This window comes from Vipera ursinii, assembly GCF_947247035.1.
Source record: "Vipera ursinii genome assembly, chromosome: 5".
Lineage (NCBI taxonomy): Eukaryota > Metazoa > Chordata > Lepidosauria > Squamata > Viperidae > Vipera > Vipera ursinii.
The window spans coordinates 91,649,458-91,664,974 of NC_139518.1; the positions used below are offsets into that span (position 1 = coordinate 91,649,458).

At 40.7% G+C, this 15,517-nt stretch overlaps 1 protein-coding gene across 14 annotated transcripts in view; it reads right to left on the reverse strand.

The window, feature by feature from the left end:
* CAMK2G (calcium/calmodulin dependent protein kinase II gamma) overlaps nucleotides 1-15,517 on the reverse strand; it is a 180,964-nt gene that overhangs the window by 66,784 nt on the left and 98,663 nt on the right. For all 14 annotated transcript variants that reach the window (XR_014492708.1, XM_083364214.1, XM_083364210.1 and 11 more), the window contains exons 4-7: nucleotides 11,137-11,191; nucleotides 10,309-10,374; nucleotides 6,922-6,994; nucleotides 529-631 (exon numbers count right to left, since the gene is read on the reverse strand). Coding sequence is in view for 13 of the 14 variants with exons in the window: in XM_083364214.1 (XP_083220340.1) it covers nucleotides 529-631; nucleotides 6,922-6,994; nucleotides 10,309-10,374; nucleotides 11,137-11,191 (297 nt within the window). In the remaining variant the exon portion in view is untranslated. The remainder of the gene's footprint in view (nucleotides 1-528; nucleotides 632-6,921; nucleotides 6,995-10,308; nucleotides 10,375-11,136; nucleotides 11,192-15,517) is intronic.

The window sequence follows — 15,517 nt, forward strand, 5'->3', positions numbered from 1 at the left end:
TTTACCTGGTAGCCAGTGCCAAAGATCTTCTTCTGGGCCAGACACTGTTCAAAGCAGCAAAGTGAGGAGCTGCAATATGAAGTGCTTCTCAGCACTTGGCAAATGGCTTCAGCTCCCACAAATATGCCCAACAGCAACAGCCACAGGTCTCAGGCCCTGCAAGTCTGCCCGTCTCACTTTCTAATATTGTTTTTATTTCAGGCTTGTTTCCTTTTATTCTTTTATTTCAGGCTTGTCTCGGTGAAGTAAACTAATAGAATGAAAGCTGAGGAATCTCATGTCCCAGAATTTGGCATTTTAAACCAAGGGTGAACAAACGTCCCTGCTACAGAATTGAGCGGAATGAAGCAAGGGCTGCAGTAGGTAAGTGAGCACACAAAATGGAGCTCGGGGTACATCATCCACGCAAAAACCATCCCCATTTTGGAGGTGAATTGGGGCCTTTCTTTAAGTGACAAGTTGAAACCCTCATTTTAAATAAAAAAGAAATTTAACTTGATAAAACACCAACACTTCTGAAACACTTACCAAACCACGCCTGCTGTTCTCCTTGTACTTCAATTGCAAGTCCGAAGTCAGCCAGTTTGACAGCAGCGCCCTTGCACTTACTGGCAAGGAGCAAGTTCTCAGGCTAAGAGAACCCAGAGAGGCAAAACAAGAGAAAGACCTGAGGTGAATATTTGTATCTTAAAACCATCGCCCTCTTTTTAAAGCTCACAGCATCGCATTCTATCCTTCTTTTAAAAATCCAGATTCTTACCTGGATCATTAACAAACTTTAGGTGGTGGCAATGGAAGGGGTGGACTAAAATTCATCTTCACAACCATGCACTGCAACTTGTCAAACTCTTCAGACAAGCATTTCTTAGGCGCCACGCAAACAGTAGGTGGCACTAATTCTGCATGGCCTTCAGGTTTCCTTGTGACGTAGTCACTACTGGAGGTAATTCTGAAGGCAGCAGAACAAGATGCAGCAAGGCAAACTTTGCGTGAAGTTCCCAGGCTACATACATACGTTCATTTAACTGTACAAAACTTCAGTTATGATTGCGGCACAGAAATCCCAATTACGGTTCAGCAAAAACTAAAATTATTCCAATTGTGCACTGGAATAATGCATCCTGCTAATTGTGTGGTGGAACAACCAAATTCATCTTCTCAAAGCCTCCTATGTCTACCTGGCACAGCATTAAGGCCCAGGAAATTATCTTTCATACATTTATTATATTTGTAGTCTATGCTCAATATAAAACCCTTGTTTTATGCTGTCACACACAAGCAGTTCTAATGCTGGCTGCTGAACAGGGAGACCCAGCTGAAAAACAATGCAACAAACTGCAGTTTTTAAATTCTATTGATTCCATGTTAGTTCTTTTGATAGCTTTCGTTGTGGTGATTTTGCTCTCTGCTCATTCTTCTCTTCCAAGAATCTCCCCCTTCTGCCCCCAGAATAACCCTGTAGGTATCAGAAAAATTGGAAGCAGCAGTCTAAAAAAAACTTACCGCCACAGAGAATTTTATTTCTAAAGTATGGAATTTTGTAGTGTAAATGCATGTTGAGAACAAGAAGGTGAAGATGTCAATCATCCACAAGGCATTGTATCCAGCCCCCTATTTGCACCACGCAAACCAGCACTTCTACAACTAAAAAGTTATTTAGATCATCTGAGTGTACGCAGTATAGAATAGGTGACACTGGATATTTATCCCCGTGGTCTTGGGTCTAAAAGTGGATCATAATCCTCATATGCATCTGACTTTTTTGCCTTTATGTTTCTGTAAATGTCAGCTACCTGCAACAGGATCAAATGCGTACATTCAGAATACCCGTGTCTTCATATATTTCATGTTATTATTCTGCAATCTTTTCCTTCATCGGTCCTTCTTAGCTCTGATCCCACTCATTCATATGATATGCATCACTCTACACTTGTTTACACTGAAAGACCTCTGCCATTTTTATGCCAATGTGTGCAGAGATTCCTTCCCAGTTCCTTATTGTTTTTAACCATTGTAAAAAATATGAACTTGACTATTCCATGAATCGTGTCCAATGCTAGATTATTTAAAAATCCCTGGTCCTAGGACAGAACCCTTAGATTTTTGAAAATCTAAGTAGATGTCTAGTGGCTCACCTTTATCCATGTGTTTATTAACACTCTCAAAAACACTAATAGCTATTTTTTAAAAAATGGACCTTCCCTTACTGAAGTAGTGCATTGATTTCCTCTTCCCTTGTGAATTTTATTCCTTTAAATATGTTGCTGATTTCATCTGTCTAGTTGTTCCTTTTTTATTATGACAAAGGTGTGGTCTACATATCAGATCCATAGTATTGGTTGCCTGTATGGAAATGCCATGTTTTCTAGATGCTGCATTGCATTACAGTTTCTAAGAATCCTGAGAGTGGTGATCCCAATTACCTATATTGGAGTCGGGTGGCTACATAAATTTGTTTAATAAATGCTTAAATAAAAACAATTAGGCGGTGTTGTGTTGTCCAGTTGCTATGGATTCTGTTGCTAATTCTGGGTCTACAGGCGTAGAGTGCTGTAACATTGAATTAAACCATAATCTCATCTTCTTTTATTATCAGGTCTTTGATGTTCTGGATGCAATATAGTGAGAATTGAAAGAATATTAACTTCCCTTTGTAAGCAGTTCAAGCTCTTTTGTAAGTTCTTTAACTAGGTTGTGTGTTGGGGCCCCTGGTAATGATACAATTGGACAAAGAGATATGTTGGGCTTGTGTATTTTGGTACATCCATAAATGTATGGGAGAGTAGGTCTACTGCTTTTCATCTGCCACTATTCTTCTTTTGTGAATTGACCTCCCTTGGCTAGATGATTAAGAATACTCTTGATCAGGCTGTCTTGGGTTGGTGTTATTAGGATGTAGGTTTCTCTGTCGGCCAGTAATTCTTTGCTTTTTTGCATACGTTGTCATCTGTCCATAATAACTATGGTTTGTGTCAAAGCAAGAACATCCAATTTGTCTGTTGGGAGGATGATGATACTTTAGTCCTCCTTTAGGTTTTTGTTCTGTCCTCTGGCTTCCACTGTTTTCCTGGAACAGATGTTAAGCTGACAGGTCTTTAATTTCCTGGATCTCCCTGTGAACCCTTCTTAAAAATTGGAATTAAGATGTTACCTTCCAGTCTTCAACTACAAAGGCTGAATACAGAGACAGGCTGCATATTTTAGTTAGAAAGTCCACAATGTCAGCTTTAAATTCCTTACAATAATACCTGGAGGGGTAGATGCCATCAGGCAAAATGATTTGTTGATGTCCAGTTTGTCAGTAAGGCCGAGGATGTGGCCGTTTATAAACTGAACTGAGTCCAGGCAAGATGATCTGAAGCCAGCTAGAATTGATTCAGCAAAAGGGCAGGAGCATTTTTAAGAATAAGTGTGGTTATGTCCTGAAGCACAGAATAGATGGCACCGCAAAGTGCTGTGTTCCTAATAGAGCAGCTCTCTCATCATTGGCATGGAGAGCCCAATGAAACAAAACTAGAAAAACAAGTCATTCTTCTGCAATTCCAGCTAAGGCAGTGTTCACCGAAGGAAGGATCATTCCTGAAAACACTTCTGGCTGGAATCTATTACACTGGCTGACTCATTTATCACAGGATTAAACAAACAACTTTTCTGTACATAGTCCTTGTAAGGGGCTGCACCTAGCCAGCTCCCTCTGAGTCAGTATTTTGATGCAAGACAATGAAGGAATTCCAAGGCTGTATGTCAACAATAGGAAAAAACAAAGCCCAGTCCTGGAAAAAGGCAATCTCATAAGTTCTCAATCTTTTTTACTACCATATAGAGTTCATCTCTGCTAAAGGAATCCTTTGAATCATGGAATGAAAAGGTTTGATGGGTGAATTATCTAATAATCCAATCCCTTACTCAGCACAGACATCCATGACTATAGCATGCTTGACAAATGGCCATCTAATTTCTACTGAAATATCTCCAGCAAAAAAAAAAAAAGCTTTACTGGCTCTGAGGCTGTTGAATAGTCAATTAGGATTTTTTCCTTGATGACAATCTGTGATTTCTTGATCTGTGCTCTAGAACAACTCTGAACAATTGTGTTCCATCTTCACCCTTCAGATACTTGAACAGAGCTACAGTGTCTCTCTGCAGACTAAAAATGCCCATGCTTTAAACCAGGGCTTTTCAACCAGTGGTACAGTTGCCACCTGTGGTACATTGGCACCTGGCAGGTGGTACGCAACCATCCTAGAAAAGTGGTAGTGGGGGAGGGGAATGAGCTGAACCATTGGCAGCACCGCACAAGCCTGAGCGAGAGAGGGCTGGAGCTGCAGGGCTGTCAGGGCTCAGTGGAGGTGCCAGGATCAGTGCCACTTTCCACCTGATCGGTGCTTCTTTGGGACTGTCAGGGTTCAGTGGAAGCGTCAGGATCAGCGCCAGGCTCAAGCTGAAGCTTGCCACTGATCCTGGTGCTTCCACTGAGCCCTGAAGAAGCACCAATCAGCTGGAAAGCAGCACTGATCCTGGTGCTTCTGCTGAGCCCAGAAGAAGCGCCGATCAGCTGGAATGTTGCAGCATCTCCAGGGTCTTGTGATTTACATTCAGATGCTTGGCAACTGATTCATATTTATGACGGTCACAGTGTCCCAGGGTCATGTGAAGTGACCAAAAACTGCTGCAACCACCCAGCAGAAGGGGGGGGAAATAAAAACCAAACACACCCCAACCCCACTGCCAATCCTCAACAGAAATGCTCAGAACAATGAAAACCTCGGACAGGAGGAAGAGCGCCGCCAGGCAGGCAGGCAGGTGAACTGTTGTAAGTCGAGGACTACCTGTACTTTATCATTTTTTTCCTTTTTGGAGGGGGTCATCAAGTTTTTGACACCTTGCTAGGCGACTGGTGGTACTCGGATATTGCTATATCCTAAAAGTGGTACAATGGGTGAAAAGGTTGAAAAGCCCTGCCTTTAACCACTTATCTACATCCCTTAGTTATTTTCCCTTGACTACCTACAATCTGTCAATATGCTGGTGCAATGCTCATGATATGGTTTGCCCAACACCAACACCAAATGGAAAGGAATTATGACTTATTCTGAACATGGCACTGCATTTCTGCTAAAGCAACTATAAGTGCCTTTTCATAGTAGCAGCATTAAATCAATTGTTTTGAATGGAAGGGACCAACAGAGTTAGTGGTGACCCTTCTGATTTATAGGATTTCCATTCTAATGTAAAACCATGGATAATAAATATTATTAACTAATAATACCCAGCATCCTCTTTTTCCCATAATGTATCAATAACAACAACAACAATAATAATAGGCAGGAAACCCTATACCACTTCAGACAAATGGCTGTCCAGTCTCTTCTTAAAAACTTCTATAATTGGAGCATTCACTGCTTTTGGAGGCAGGTTGTTCTATATGTAATGCACCTGTATTTGTTTCTCCTTCTTTTCACTTGGTTAAGGCAGAAATTACCATCATCAGCCCAGTTCAAAGTTTCACATGGCTTCCTTATAGCACCTGACCTTCTTCAAGTAACGTTGCTTAGCAAGTGATTGAGGGAGACAACCTGCTTGGGTTACATAGCTCACACTGGCTTCTTGGTGGAGGGATATTTGAACTGTACTCATGGACACCACTGCTGCCCAATAGTAAACTGTAAGCAATTTGTGGGTAGCACCAGCAACCAGTGACACGGTCAAGAAGTCTCTCTACCTGATCACAAAAGAGCTGCAAGGACCAGAGAAGCCAGTGTGCATCATATGGCACAACTCAGGAAGTTGCTCCAAAAAGGTGACCAGGTACTGCAAGGACACCATATGGTGCCTCATGAATGGGCTCATCTAGTGAGGAGGATGATACAGTCATCAAATACAATACAAATCGAAATTATGCAGATGACCTCATTCTTAAAGAAATTATAAATGCACAAAAGCCCTTCTGTCATGTTGTCATAGGTAAAGTAATAAAAAATTGAAAACTGCAGATAAAGAACTTTATGAATATTTTGAAGCCAGGTCTCTAAATGATCAAACATGCCAAGGTGAAATTGCTGTTAACAAGAACCACTGGTACCTCTATAGGTATTAGTTTCCTCATCAAAACACAAAAATATCTTAACGAATCGTTTTAGGAAACCTTCCTGCACCACGGAGCTACCATGATGTTGCAATAAGAATGGACAGTATTTTACCTGATTCTGCAGCATGTTTGGATCCATTTTCCCTCCAACTGGTGTCCACTTTAAGGCAATTGGGCTTTCCTCCCAGATCTCGTCAAGCTTTATCTTTACTATACTAGAACTTTCTAAAAATCCTTTGAATTATTAAGCTACACGAATAGTTAGACCCACTGTATAACATCTTACATGCATAATGAATGCAAGAAAAATGTGCTCTAACATTATTTCTTTAAAAATTAGAATTATAACTGACTGGGAAAACAGGAGTCAAGAAAAAGATCCACCCATATACTTTCTTGCAGCTCATGTAATTTCTCTAAATCAGGGGTGTCAAACTGCCGGCCCACAGGCCGGACATGTCATGAAGAAACTGCGGCCACCTCATTGCCGGCAATGGTGAAAAAGCTCCGATATGTTGCGTGATGTCACGTGACATCACAAGTTTGACATGTCTGCTCTAAATGGTAGTTATGATCTGCCTACAAGAAGAACGCTTACGTTTCATATCCCTCAACTACAGTACAATATCAATTAGTGATACTAAAGTTTATGTGAATTGTGCAGCATTTGAAGAGACCAGGGCATTGAATTAAATGAAAGATTATTAAGCCAAAGACTGTAGTGGAGAAGCAAACCAATTTTATACTGCCCTAGACCCATCTGTGCAACTATCTTGATTTCATTTAACTGTAGCTTCCAGGCAAGTCTAATTTTCACTGGAGCCAAGTATTACCTTTAAATCCCTATGTACAATATCATGTTGATGAATATGATTGACGCTTTCCAAAATCTGATGAATGCAGTGGCTGCAGAACAAACAAACAAAGCAGAAAAGAAACATGATTTATTAATATATTTCTCCAATATATAATCATTTTGCTAGAAAAACTCCCAAGCCAAAATTATTATGCAAATCAGCAAATATGCTTTTAATCAGGAACTGCAGATTAAAGTTTTAACAATACATAAAATGCCACAAGCAAAAATAGGAGCTATTACTGATAATGCCCACTATCCGCGTTGTTCTATGAAGAAAATGTACTTCACAGCACCTTCTGCAGTTTGGCTCTGGGCACTGAGAAGTGCTTGGAAGTCTGAATCCTACTCCAACCCAGAAACCTCTTCCCCTGGTCAGGGTTGTCTTGAAAGAGATTTTTCAGGAATTCCTAAAATGTGCCGGACAAGATCCAATTCCATGAGCCAGTATTTACTATAACCTCTTTGCTAGCCTGGCTGAAACTGAAGATTCCCTCACTGTCTTCATATTTGGGAGACTTCCAGTGGAAAGTTTAACCAGCAATAAATACAAGAACATTGCAAGCATATTTGCACAAAGGGGTTGGAGTCTTTGAAAGTACAGAGGCTACTTAACTTGTATTTTTACTTCCCTTGTTTCAGCCTTCAGGCTCCAGCAAAACAAAAAATTCTCGCTGTCCCTCTCCCTTTGCAATGAATGGCGTAATGTGTCATCAACACCTATTGTATTAGTTCAACATTACACCCATAGAGCGCATGCATGAAACACCATACACAAAACCTGCAAATGTTCATTAAACTCATTTCCAGGCACTTATAATGAAACTAAGTTGACAGCTGGCATAAGCAATTTATTGCAAGGAAGGAAGTAGCTAATTTTGCACCGTAACAGTTCTCATAGCATAAAAAGGTAAAGGTAAAGGTTCCCCCGCACATGCGTGCTAGTCGTTTCCGACTCTAGGGGCCGGTGCTCATCTCCGTTTCAAAGCCGAAGAGCCAGCGCTTGTCCGAGGACGTCTCCGTGGTCATGTGGTCGGCATGACTAGATGCCAAAGGCGCACGGAACGCTATTACCTTCCCACCGTAGTGGTCCCTATTTTTCTACTTGCATTTTTATGTGCTTTCGAACTGCTAGGTTGGCAGAAGCTGGGACGAGTAACAGGCGCTCACTCTGAGCATAAACCAGGACAATTACCTGGTTTATGCCATTCCATGGCAACACTCGCCTTGCCACGGGGTAACTGTCATAGTAATCTTCTCTCTTAAAGTATTTTGAAGTCATGCCCATCACCATATACAGTTAAGTGCTTTTGAAAGGGAGCTGTGCACAATCTGTCCAAATTTTATAACAAATGATATAACTCAATAAATACAACGATGGAGAAGCTAACTGAGCATTCCTCAGAAGTACCATTAGAGGTAACTTGCACAATAAAAACTAACTGCATTAAGTGGATGAAGTAGCCGAAGGACCACTCGGACGACAGGTTACTCAACTAGGACTTTATTTAGAACAAGGCAAAAAGCAGAATAACTTGCCCGGCTTTTATAGCCGGCAGCTGTCAGTGAGATCCAATCAGGATCGTTTCTTTTGGCGCCGCGACTAGCCGAGCCAATCACCGCTGTCTTGTCTTTGACAGTTCTTCTTCCCGCATGGTGAGCCGGCTTGGTGTTTTGACAGCCGCGAGCTGTCAGTGGCTGCCCCTGCGCCCTGGCGGGGAACTTTGACAGCTGTCAAAGTTCCCGCGTGTTCTATTGTCAGTTTTGTTTACCTCATGGAATAAATGGAATAAACGGTTTTAACTTACTGCTAACGTTTTGTATACCTATATATTACAGTGGAGGGATAGATGCTTGCTCTGGGAAACAGCAAGGCATCTCAACATATCCCCAGCAGGTACATACCAGGGCTGCTGGCAGGGTGAACTATTCTGGAAGGCTGTGCAACTATGTGCCAATCCCAGAATGGGAAGCTGGGTGGAGAGCAAGAATCAGACACACACTGTATAACTAGAACAGAGCCAAGCATTTAGCAAGGCTTTTCAGGCCAAAAATGGCAGAAGTGAGTGGACTTCACTCTCACTTCATTGCAAATAGCTCTCTACAGCAAGGAGCAAGCAAAATAATAACAAGGGAAAAGTAGCAAAGTCAAGTTTTAGCTGCGGATGTGATCTTCTAGTACCACAGGTTCTCCCAAACCTAAACCAGACAGCAATTTCTAGCCATTTTACTCTGCAGAAACCAATACAAGAGCCTTGTGACACCTGAAAGTCTAAACAGTTTATAACTGGATGTTGCCTTCTGAATATTTGTAGATTAAATCTATATCAGATGCATAATATAATAAGAGGAATTATTATATATCTACGCAGCCATTATTTACACAGAAAAAAGAATTACTTACATAGAATGACTGCAATGGATATGACCTAAACTTACTTTGCATTTACCAGTTAATAAAGGATGGTGGAGAGGAAGATTATATTATGGAAAAAAATCTTACAAAACACCATACAAGGCATGGTAAAAAAACACACTTCATGAATGGATTGTACTCATGACAAAAGATTAAAAATAAAGTTGTCTTTACTGTTGGGCTGCTCCTAACGAAACAGTAGTAATAAAGATCTGGTAATACTATCTTTTAAAAGGGAAAGGATAGGTAGAGAGTGTATCTGTGAAACCAAGGTGCAATCTACAGGATGTAAAGAGAACCAGGGTTTAATTTTGTTCCACTACTACCATCCCTCAGCTATCAGGGGTGTATCCAATAAGCTGTTTTAAGGTCCCAGAGGAGAATCAGAGCATAAATGTGATGAATCTCCGACAAAACCTATCCATAGTCTTCCCTATCAATATCGACAACAATGCATTCAAATGCAAGTTACAGTGATTTACTGTTCTGTTCAGTAAGATGGTTCAGACCACCCTGCTTTGCAACAGGGAAATAGATAAACAGCTTTTTTAAAAAAAACAAGAATTTAGACGCATGTGCAATTTAAGGGCAATTTTATTATACTACACCTTAAAGTACTTGAACACCAAGCAATGTAGTCAAGATAAGTAAAGACCACCTGGACACATTTTCATTTGTTAAATGCTACCCTGTTAAACAGATTTTATATTATGTTAAATGCTCTCCCTATATTTATATAAATAATTTATTGCGGCAACTATCTAAAAACGCTATAAACTGTACAAGTATTATGCCTAAAATGTATGAACAGCTACAGTAAAATTTTTGTCAAGAAATGATATTTTGCAGGTGTCAGAATTGCCATGATATGCTGACCAAGTTGAGGGAGGATTGACGTTGGGACATGGACCATAAATAAATTAAAACAAAATAAAAGTAAGAACTTACCTAGCATCAGCTTCACTGTAGTATTCCCTGGCAACAATGTCTTCAAATAGCTCCCCCCCAGTCACCCTGGAATCAAACATAATCCATGAAATTAAGAAGTCACACTTTGATGAAGCAGATGTCAAAAACTAACACTCAATAGCAAATGAAAAGAGAAACTCCCCCCCTCAGCTTTGTAAACAAACTTTAAAAGCTTTAATTCCAAAACAAGAGATAATTAAAGACTAATAATCCTCAATCATATATGTTCAGCACCCAATAGCTGAACCCAATCCCTAAGCTTTTTCCTACATCTGTAGCAAGGCCAAGGATCTGAATTGTGGAGTTGCAGAATGAAATAAGGGCAATAAAAGAAAGCTATGGCTCACAGCCTAGACTACAAATAATCACAGAGTTGTACTACTACTAATTTAGCCCAAGGATTACAAATTTACTGGAAAGAAACCAATAGAAATCCTGCCTCAGTAGAAGGATTTCTACTGACTGAACAGGAGGAAGTCTCTTCTCTATTTTGGGGATCCCAAGACTTCTTGCTCCTCTATCAGCTAATACCCAATATCTGCACACAGGAAAGTAGTCTGAAATAACTTCATTATTTACAAGTTGGTTTTAACTCTGGCAGGAGTTAACTAACAACTCCTGACAAAAAGACATTTTCTTGCACAGGATTTAGGGCCATAATTATTTTTGTTTGCTTAAGCTGAATTACATGCAGGTATGGCTACTAAGGAGGGGAGAGAAAGAGAGGGAGGGAGAGAGGGGGAGGGGGAGGGAGAGGGGGAGAGAAAGAGAGAGAGCAAAGATGAAAATCAAATAAAGCAGACTTACAGATCAAATACAAGGTAATGGAAACCTTCTTCTGAAATACTCTCATGGAGCCGCACTGCAAAGAAAGACAAAGACTATCAGGAAAGAGACAATGCATACATTTTTCAAAAGTACCTCAACTTTAACAGGAAAAAAGCTTGCAGCACCTTCAACTAACATTTTCCCTTCCTTCGAACTAATTACTTTTCAAAATTCCCATGCTTAACATTGTAACTGAAATACTATTAAAATATTTGTAGCGACGAAATAGCAAACCTATTATGCATAAAAGCCCTTGGTGATTCCTGAGGCAATGGAGCAAAATCACCTTGCAGGTAGAGAATGAGCCTGAGACAAGATGGTTGACCTAAGACCAGGGCTTTTCAACCAGTGGTACGGGTACCACCTCTGGTACATTGGCACCTAGTAGGTGGTACGCGACCATCCTAGAAAAGTGGTAGTGGGGGAGGAGAATGAACTGAACTGGTGGCAGCACCGCACAAGCCTGAGCGAGAGATGGCTGGAGCTGCAGGGCTGTCAGGGCTCAGCGGAAGCGCCAGGATCAGCACCAGGCTCCAGCTGGAGCTCGGCGCTGATCGTGGCGCTTCTGCTGAGCCCAGAAGAAGCACCGATCAGCTGGAATGTTGCAGCAACTCCAGGGTCTTGTGATTTACATTCAGATGCTTGGCAACTGATTCATATTTATGTTGGTCACAGTGTCCCAGGGTCATGTGAAGTGACCAAAACCTGCTGCAACCACCCAGCAGATGGGGGGGAATAAAAACAAAACACCCCCCAACGCACCCCCACTGCTAATCCTCAACAGAAATGTTCATAATAATGAAAACCTCGGACAGGAGGAAGAGCGCCACCAGGCAGGCAGGCAGGTGTCTTGCTCGGCTATGGCTTGGGGGGCACTTTTTTTAGTGCTATTGTAACTTCAAACAGTCACTAAGTGAACTGTTGTAAGTCGAGGACCACTTGTACTTCATCACTTTTTTTTTTTTTTTTTTTTTGCTCATCAAGTTTTTGACACCTTGCTAGGCGACTGGTGGTACTCGGATGTTGTCATATCCTAAAAGTGGTGCAATGGGTGAAAAGGTTGAAAAGCCCTGGCCTAAGATAACCCAGAGAGTTCATGGATTAATACATGATTGAAATTAATTGGGGCATCCTCATTCAGATGTAGGGGGCAAGTAAATTGGAATTAAGAATAAGAAGGTAAATCATGGAGAATAGGATGAGAACTGGTGTCAAGAGTTCTTCTTCGCTCTCGGGAGGGGTGTAGTTGTAATGTCTGGGGTGGGGATGGATTGCCAAGACTACGTCTGCAGACCGTGAGACCCTGATTCTCCCTTCAAGGCCATGCTGGGCAGGTGTTCAATCCAGGCAGTTCCCATAACAAAAGGAGTGTATTCGATTGGACAATGCAATGGACTGAGGGGAACAGCCAAAGGGGAATTCAAGTTTAACTATGTGGATTTTGAGCAGGAAATACAGAGCTGGTTTTGCTTCTTTTGTGCCAATGTAGTGTATTCAATAAAAGTGTTACTTTCAGGAAGAACAATGTTCCAGGAGTTCCTTTCTTGGATTCACTAGCTGGACACTTGACAGTGTCTTTTTTCCTTGCTGCCATTTTCCAAAAGTCAAAGCTGCTATTTCACCCAATCCCACCTCCATATTATAAACAGCATTGCTAGGGGCAATATAGATCAGGAAAAAGTAAATTTAAAAGAACTTCAATTCCACTCCTCTTAATTAGCCATGGACACAGAAATACACAGACACACAGATCCTTCATGCTTTTTATTTTCTTTTTAAATGGTAAAATACAAAAAGCTAAAGTACCATCAAAATAAACAGACTGTGACTAGTCAGTGAGATCCATATACTTTAAGTACCAATGAAATAAAATCACTTCACATTATATATTGTGTGAACTTCTTAATTGTTTTTAGAATAAAAAACTTTACAATTATTATAGGGGAACCAGATCACATGAGTTAAAAAACTTTTTTGTAACACCTACATAAACTAGTCACCATCTTTTTCAAAACATTTTCTGAGGAATCATACAAAACAATATTTTATGATGAGTTAATTCATTTTTAAATCATAAGAACTGAACTACAAGGAGACTTTTAAAAAGTTGTTTCTATAAGGGCCTGCAGTTCAGTGTCAAATACGAATCAACTCTTCCTCTGTAAGATAAAATTTTATTCCAAGAGAATAAACACTGTGCATCTCTCATTGCATAGCGACATTTGCTGTTGTTACTAACATGTTGAATTTGTTGTTGTTGTTGTTATTAAAGACCTCAAGGTTTAGATTTAGATTTTATTTAGATTTAGATTTTATTTAATTTGTATACCGCCCTTCTCCCTAGGGACTCAGGGCGGTTTACCTTCTGCCTTTCTTTGATTATCACAATATATAGTATTTTGAAAGTCACTTGGATCTTTTCCTCTCTGGAATTTGGGGATTTTTCCCCCCTTAATGTTTCACAATGATTTCATCTCTTGCTATATTCCTCAGCTTCTCCTTCACTTCTATTGTATAAACAGATCCTATGTTCTGGCAATATGATATATTTTGACACCAATAATTCATTATTTTCTATCCTACAAAGTACAACTAGAAGTATCCTGGTTAACTGGATTGCAGCTCTCCTTCTTTACTTTCCCCTTTATGGATTACTGCCTTGTCGTGGCAAAGAGGCTTACATAATTCAATGAAGCTATGAGCCATGCAGGGCCACCCAAGACGGACAGGTCATAGCAGAGAGTTCTGACAAAACGTGATCCACTGGAGAAGGAAATGGCAACTGGAGAAGGAAATGGCAACCTACTCCAGTATCTTTGCCATGAAAACCCCATGGACAGTACTAAAAGGCAAAACGATATGACGCTGGAAGATGAGCCCCTCAGGTTGGAAGGCAACCAATATGCTACTGGGGTAGTACTAGTAGTGCCAGAAAGAATGAAGCGACTGGGCCAAAGCTGAAAGGACGCTCAGCTGTGGATGTATCTGGTGATGAAAGGAAAGTACGAGGCTGTAAAGATTTTTTCTCCGTAGGAACCTGGAATGTAAGATCCATGAATCAAGGAAAGCTGGACGTGGTCAAACAAGAGATGACAAGACTAAACATTGACATCTTAGGAATTAGCAAACTAAAATGGACAGGAATGGGTGAATTTAATTCAGATGACCATCAGGTATACTACTCCGGGCAAGAATCCCTCAGAAATGGAGTAGCCTTCATAGTCAATAAAAGAGTAGGAAAAGCAATACTGGGATACAATCCCCAAAATGACAGAATGATCTCAGTTCGAATCCAAGGCAAACCATTCAATATCACAGTAGTCCAAGTCTATGCCCCAACCACCGGTGCTGAAGAGGATGAAATTGACTGGTTTTATGAAGCCCTACATCACCTTATAGAACTAACACCCAAAAATGATGTCCTTATCATCATGGGGGATGGAATGCTAAAGTAGGAGGCCAAAAGATAACCAGAATAACAGGTAAGTTTGGCCTTGGAGTACAAAATGAAGCAGGGCACAGGCTGATAGAATTTTGTCAAGAGAATACGATGGTCATAGCAAACACTCTTTTCCAACAACCCAAGAGGCGGCTCTACACATGGACATCACCAGACGGTCAACACAAGAAAACAGATTGACTATGTGCTCTGCAGTCAAAGATGGAGAAGCTCTATATAGTCAGTAAAAACAAGACCAGGAGCTGACTGTGGCTCAGACCATGAGCTTCTTGTTGCAAAGTTTAGGCTTAAATTAAAGAAAGTAGGGAAAAGCACTAGGCCACTCAGGTATGAACTAAATCATATCCCTGACGAATATACAGTAGAGGTGACAAATAGATTTAAGGAATTAGATCTGATAGACAGAGTGCCTGAAGAACTATGGATGGAGGATCGCAACATTATACAAGAGGTAGCAACTAAAACCATCCCAAAGAAAAAGAAATGCAAGAAAGCAAAATGGCTGTCTGAGGAAGCTTTGCAAATAGCTGAGGAAAGGAGGGAAGCGAAAGGCAAGGGAGAAAAAGAAAGATACGCCCAATTGAATGCAGAATTCCAGAGAATAGCTAGAAGAGATAAGAATGCCTTCTTAAATGAACAGTGCAAAGAAATAGAAGAAAACAATAGAATAGGGAGGACCAGAGATCTCTTCAAGAAAATTGGAGAGGTGAAGGGAACTTTTCATGCAAAAATGGGCATGATAAAGGACCAAAATGGCAGAAACCTAACAGAGGCAGAAGAAATTAAGAAGTGGCAAAATTACACAGAAGAACTATACAAGAATGAGCTTAACATCCCTGATAACCATGATGAGGTGGTCACTGACCTTGAGCCAGACATCCTAGAATGTGAAGTAAAGTG